Source organism: Vombatus ursinus, unplaced genomic scaffold (assembly GCF_900497805.2).
Source record: "Vombatus ursinus unplaced genomic scaffold, bare-nosed wombat genome assembly UNPS02014797.1, whole genome shotgun sequence".
NCBI classification, from domain to species: domain Eukaryota; kingdom Metazoa; phylum Chordata; class Mammalia; order Diprotodontia; family Vombatidae; genus Vombatus; species Vombatus ursinus.
Window position 1 is genome coordinate 16,296,563 of NW_020954575.1, and position 6,810 is coordinate 16,303,372.

Genomic DNA, 6,810 nt, shown 5'->3' on the forward strand with positions numbered 1-6,810 from the left:
GCTGCACTGTCCGGGAGGTCTCTAGAATGTTTCCAGTGCAGGCATCTTTGTGTTGTTTCCCCTGAGTACTGATTGGCAAGGAGACTACCAGGGGAGAGTGCGCTCTGTCTGCGTGTTCTTTCCCCAGGCGTCTGGAATCCTTCTTACCCAGGAGTCTTTTTTGTAGGACTCCATCTCATAACTCTGAGGGCCATTTGAGTGAGACCACGTACCTGTTGAGTACATGTATGTTAATGGAGAAGAAAAGAGCATGCCTGAAGGAATCTAAATGTATTCCAGATATCAGACAGGCATGTTTACAGGAAATAACGGGTGTGTCCTAGGAAATGTATATCCATGAAAACAGAGACATACATGGGAAGGACAGATATGCTGTATGGTACAAAGAGATGTGTCCCAGGGAATGTACCTGAGGCACACAGATATTGCTCATAAAGAGGAAAGGTGTGTATTTTGAGGGGATTGGGTGACTCCTAGGGAGGATGTAGGGATGTCCAAGGGCAGATATGTTCCTGAAAGAGGCCCTATGTCCAAAAGAGTGGGCAAGTGTCTTTGTGGGGAAGATATGGGGTCATAATAAGTCAGTAATTATATTCTGGGGAAACTGCCAAGTGTGGTACACTAGAGTCCGGTCTGCCATCTTTGGGTCATTTCACTGGTTCCATCCACCTTTGAGTGTCCTTGATTTGTGTGGACACCAGAGGGCAGCATGTGGCCAGGCTGTAGTTTGGTGTCCAGAATTGTAGACCACACCTCTGTCTTAGAGGGGGAGGGAAGGGCAGTGACCAGGAGGGAGCTCAGTGTAACTGGGAAAGAGCCCCTGTTGCATACTGCCCTCTGTCTTGAGACCTCTTTGGATGAATCTCTTTGGGGTCATCTTGGGATGTCTAGCCCCTTAGGCCCTAAAAAGGAAACTAAGGCCAGGAAAGCAAGGATATTATACTCCCCCCACCCCAACAAACACACGCACACATCATATCTCCCTATCCAGAGCGGATGGGAGTTGTTTCCTGAATGTTTCCTGGAGCTGGGTTAGGAGCAGTGTCAGGAAGGGCCCTACCCTCAGAGGAAGGAGCAGGAATGGAGAAAAAGATCAGGAAAGCTTTTATGAGAGGGAGTGTGGACTCCATCTGGTTCCTTCCATCCTTGCTACCCCAAGCCCAGGGAGCATGCCAGAAACAAAGACTCTGAGAGATGAGACACATAGTTTTATGGAGAACTTCTAGGGGAAAATCCCAACAATTGGTTTATTTATTATGGTAATTCTAGAGCCCATATCCTCACCTTGTCTTTCCCTTTCTTCTCCTATTCCCCCTAGAAGTTCAGACTGAACTTCCCCAGGAGGTGATTGAGGGCAGGGTGGGGGTGGGGGGTGATGGAATAGAGTCCCAGGGAAGGGGAGGAATTGGAAATTGGACTGAGATATTTTGATGAGGGGCTGGGATGTTTCATGTCTGGACCTCACTGTCCTTACTCCGCCATACCACCAGGGTGACAAGGAAGGGGATGAGGCAGATGGGAGCAATGATCAGTGCAAGCAGCACTTCCTCTGGGGGGTCAAAGAAGAGGGGCCGCCGCTCTAGTGAGCAGTTGGAAAAGAACATCTGGTGGCTCTGGAAGATGATCTGCTCAGCCCAGGGATTGGGGAAACCCAGTTTGAAAAATTCTGCCAATTTCTCCAGGCAGTATTGTAAGTTGCTGTATGGCCTGTGGGGGTGGGGGAGTGGGTAAAAAGAGAATCAGAGTGAGGGAGGTCTGGGCACAGGCCGTCTCCTGTGCCACTGTCCCACCCCAGACCCAGGGCCTTGCCCTCATTTGTACTTGGTTCTTCAAGACAATACCCAGCCCTTAAGAGTAGGTCCCACCCCTTAGGTTCTGGTCTATCACCCCAGACCCATGGCCTAGTTCCCAGCCCAGCCTCTGCCTCCTACCTGCTGATCATGTCCCATTCACACCAGTCCTCTCTGCTGATGTTTTCCATGTGTTCTTTATAGAAAAACCAGCATTGTCTGGCTGTTAGTTCATATTTCTGCTCTGAGGACATCACTATAGGTACAAATGCAAAAGGTCCCTCACACCTGTGTACGCTTGTGCCTTTCCTCTCTCACAACCCTTAACATCTTCCCCACCAAGGGTGGCTCTTCTCCCTCCTTCCAAGCACTGAGATCCCATGGAAGCCCTGAATACTCTCAAACTTCTTGAGTCAATTAAGGAGCTCCTTAAGTCAGTTCTGGCTGGGGAGATAGATAGCTTAAAATAGCAAAAGGCACACATCGAGAAAGGGAAACAGTGGGAGAGCAAAAATCGTGTTTACTGGGGGAGAGGGGAGGGTGCAGCTAGAAAGAGAGAACAATATAGGGTTTAAAGGGAGGAGGGGGATGGGGAAGCATGGATAGAGATTGGGCCCTTCCTTTAATGCCACTTTCCTTTAGTCAGTGGACACTCACCATTCTGCAATTTAGAGAGTTCCATGTTGCTGACATCAGGGACTGTCTGAGCATCACAGTCTTGGGTATTTTGAGTAACTGCGGGAAGAAGAAGCTATGAACTGAAGTGAGAGAGCAAATCATGGGCATCAATCTCAGTCCAGTGCTGCAAGGATACTGCAGAAGGGATGGGGCCAGGATTAAGGAGAAGGGAGAGAAGAAAGAATGGCAAGGGACAACCTTTCAAGAGTCTGTGCATGCATGGGTTAGCAAAAGTGATGTGATATAGTGGAATGAGCAACGGACTTGGGGTCAGAAGGCCCAGATGCGTTGGAAGTCCCAGAGCAAGGAAGATTTGTATACGTAGGTCAAGCTTACTGGCAATAGCCAAGTCACTGAAATTCTCATAGCTTCCCTTTTTTTTTCCTCCAAAATGGGGACAATAATACTTAACTACCATCCTGACAAGGGCTGCTTCAAGACAAGCTCTCTGCAAACTGCTATATAAATGTAAGCTATCATTATTTAGCTCCTAGTAAGACTTAGTCAGACTTGGGACTAGTTTACTAGGGCGAAGGGGAGTACTGATCCTTTCATGCATAGGTTTCTCCAAGCTCCAGGAAGGAACTGGTTGGGACAGGCCACTGCTAGAAAAGTCAGGCCACAGCTTCCTTGAACCCCTACTCCTTCCCCACAAAGCTCATCCTCTGGTAAGCATCTCAGCCCTCACATCGGTTTACCCTTTTCACTACAGTACTTTGACCTCTTCGAGAAGGGCTGGGGTGGAGGGATTCAAGACACAAGGTGCGCCAAACCCAGAGCCACCTCTCCCTCAGTTGACCTACCTCCCCCATCCCGGTCCCTCACACCCGTCCTTCCTCCTTCCCTCTCCCTAGCCCTTCTTTTTGGCTTCCTTTCCCCTGGCCCCGGGAAGCATCTCACTCACAACAGAGCAGGAGGAGGAGCCAGAGGGGGCTTCCAAGTCTGGCTGGGGTCGCAGGAAGATGAGGAGAGCCAGTGCGGCCGGTCCCGATTGAGGCCATGGTGCAGCCGAAGCAGAGAGGCAGCTGGCGGACCCAGAGCCGGGGCCAGGGCGGGGGGCTGGACGCCTATATCCCCGGCTGGAGCCGCAGGAAGCGGCGCCGTTTCCTCCGAGGGGCTGAGGCAGCTGTGGACACGTGGGGGGCGGGGGACGCCCCGGACCGGACGGCTAGAGGGGGAGTCAGCTTCCCCTCCCCACCCTGTGGCCTTTTCTTCTCTTCCTGCCCCGCCAAAACTTTGACCCTCCTCCCCTTCAAAGCGAGGCACCCCGACTCGCTGGACAGCTCCCCCTCGAAGCCTGGAAACAGTAATCAGTTTCCCAGTCTCAGCAGCACTCGATCCTCGTCCTCTCTAACCGCTGACTGCTAGGTTCCCGGACTCCCCGTTCCTCTGCACCTAGTTGCCCCGTTTCCTCCTTGGAAGTGGGGGAACTCGAGCTGCCTTAATGGGTCTGAGAACAGGGGATTTAGTTTAGTTGAGCCGGGAGTTTGAGGGGCTCAGGCTAAGGCCGATGGCCTGACTGAACTAATGTATGGATCTGGGGACTGCAGCAGACTGGGGTGGGGAATAGGGATTGGGAGCGAGCTAGGGGCTGCCTGGAGCTGGGCCTTGGGCCGGGTAACTCAGAATTTCTTTTCCAGGGGAACACCCTCTGATGTCAGCCCAGTCTAACTCGAGAGGAGGAGGGGAGGGAAAGGGGACTCTTTGGGCGGGGAAAGGGCCTGGGCAAGGGGGGACCGAGCCTTGCTATCCTCCCACTAGGGCCTCTGGCTCTTAGGAGAATGAGCGATGAGTTAGTGGACAAGAAGGTGAGAGCTCCAATAGGAATTAGTGTTGGGACCTAAGAGCATCAAAGAAAGGAATATGAGTGAATTCTCAGGATGGTGTCCAGGACCCAACATGACAGATAGAACAAATCCTCAAAGCTCTATGGAGTTAAACAAAACCTTGGAGGGAAGGGAGTAAGGTTAGAGGAGCTGACACAATCTGGAGAATGACTATCACAGCAAAGATCATCTCTCCTGAAACTGACCCTAAATTGTTCCCATTGCCACCACAAGTTTCCTGATTTTGCCCCTACTCAACCACTTTGCATATCCAAGTATCCCCTTGCCTCAGTATAAGCCTTGGGTAAGCCTGGGTTCCCTCCTCAGACCTACTAAATCATTAACCACTGGATCTAGTTATCTAAATGTCTACTCTCAAACTTAGGGGTCAACTTAGTGGGGAGAGAGTTGGTAATTTTCCTTCCTCTCTTCTCTTTTCCCCCTGCCTCTTTCTCCTTTCCACCCAGGTTCCACTCCTATATTTGCTGATGGAAATACTCACATGGGTATGGCTATGTTTTGAGGCTTGGGGATTTCTGGGTTGGAGTTGGGGAGCTACACCTCCTGAGGCAGTCTAGGGGACAAAGGGATTCACTTTACACATCTAGGTCTTCTATTAGAACCAATTACAGAAGGAGGAGGAAAATAATGTTACATTAATTTGTAAAAATTGTTTCTGACAGGCTTGTACTTAAAATGTAAGGATGTAGAAATAATAATTTTTGAACAAGCCATAGCATACTTTAAGGTGGGAATGATTTGATTGACTTAATCAATCCACAACTACCCTTTTATGTGCATAAGGATTAGTTTGGCTGTAGTGTTAAGGATTAGAGAAAGGGAAGTGGTTGAATTAGAGGTGAAAATCAGTTTAGGTGGTTATTTCAATAACATTAGTGAGAGATAAAGACCTGTACTAGGGCAGGATCAAATAGGAAAAGACAGGATCTAGAAATAATGCAGAAATAGAATTGGCAAGATTTGGCAACTATATATGGAAGGGGAAGGAAAGAGTACAGGCAAAGATAATATCAGGGTTTTCAACATGGGACAAGAGGTGAATAGTTGTGCCATAAATAAGAGAAATCAGAAGAACATAAGGATAGGGTTACATCCCTACCCCAATTAGTATAATTAATTACAAGATTTTCAATGTAAGGGTAGTCACAGTAATAAAATTCTAAATGTCTAAATGTCTAAATTCTGAAATGTAATTTAGTTCTGTAATTTCTCTACAAAGTGCAAATTCCTTTTTAATTGGATCAAGACGGAAACAGCCTAACTGCCTAACCAAACAAACTAAACACATCCCTGGAGGATTTAAATAACAAAGGATTTTTGGTAGTTGTTGCAGTCCAACCATCTCTCAAGGAATAACTCTGGGTTCAAAGGGAATCATTCTTTCAGATGGGGAGAGAATTTCTCCCTCTCTCTTTTCCCTTCCACTCACCTCCCCCCACATCCCCATTGACCACATCACTGGAGAGAAGAGACAAGGCATCTAGTCAAGAGCAGAGAGAAACACACCAAGAATAAATATGGACATAGAGAGATACAGAAAGATAGCCACCCAAGGAAGGAAGCAACTACAGGGAGCCAGACCCATTGTACTAGAAAATAATGCTGGCTATGGAATCCAGTAGCCAAGCGATGTTAATCTTCCCCTTTGCCCCATGTGTATCCTGCCCATTTCCTTCACAACCAATCCACTCTTCCCCTGGATCTGTGTACTTATAAGAGAGTATAGCCCAGGTTTTTTGTACCAGATGTTCTTATTAAACAATCTGAGTAATTGCCCTTTACAAAAAAAGCTAATTAAATCTGGCTGATAATCAGTGGGAAGAACAGTTGAGAGGTCTCATCCATGCTAGTATTAGAAATTTAGTCCTTCAGGGTTCCTTATAGAACCTCCTCTAAGAATCCATTCTTCCAATTCTAGGAGGAGTTGGGAAAGAAGCCCTGGAGGCTCTGGACACTACAAAGGAGGAGCAGATTAAAGGGAAAAGATAGCTTAGTTTTAGAAGTGTTGAATATGAGTTAAAAGTGGGACATCCTGGTGGAGACTATTAGGCAGTTGGAAATACAGGTCTGAAATTTAGAAGAGAGTTTTTTAGGGCTAGAAGTACAGATCTGAGAGTCATCAACACAGAGGTAATAATTGAAGCTTGTCCTCTTTTGGCACATTGGAATGTGGCTTCTGAAAGGGTCAAGGAATGCTAGATATGGTGATTTTTGCCTGACAACTCCAGGAGCAGAACAGAGCTCTGTACATAACATTTTTTGATCTGGCCAAGGTCTTTGATACTGTCAGTCATGAGGGTGTGTGGAAGATCATGGAAAATTTTGGTTGCCCAGAGAAGTTCATCAGTGTGGTATGCTAGTTCCATGATGGCATGCTTGTATGGGTTCTGGAAAATGCCATGCTCTCACACTTTCCCAGTCACCAAAGGAGTGAAGCACAGCTGTGGGCTTGCTCCATGCTTTTTAGCATGATGTTTTCAGCAGTGTTCTCTGCT

The 6,810-nt window shown here is 47.8% G+C and overlaps 1 protein-coding gene across 2 annotated transcripts; it reads right to left on the reverse strand.

Annotated features, from left to right (window-relative positions):
- Positions 1-1,195: 1,195 nt before the first annotated feature.
- RAMP2 (receptor activity modifying protein 2) lies at positions 1,196-3,536 on the reverse strand. Of its 2 annotated transcripts, none has more exons than XM_027870281.1 (4): positions 3,373-3,536; positions 2,448-2,525; positions 1,932-1,986; positions 1,196-1,707 (listed from the first exon to the last, which is right to left on the reverse strand). In XM_027870281.1, the coding sequence occupies exons 1-4, from the start codon at positions 3,467-3,469 to the stop codon at positions 1,449-1,451; spliced, it is 489 nt and encodes a 162-aa protein (XP_027726082.1). In that variant the 5' UTR covers positions 3,470-3,536; the 3' UTR covers positions 1,196-1,448. The 2 variants fall into 2 exon arrangements, with proteins under 2 accessions (XP_027726082.1, XP_027726081.1); XM_027870280.1 differs by having other exon boundaries at positions 1,932-2,046; positions 3,373-3,535.
- Positions 3,537-6,810: the final 3,274 nt, after the last annotated feature.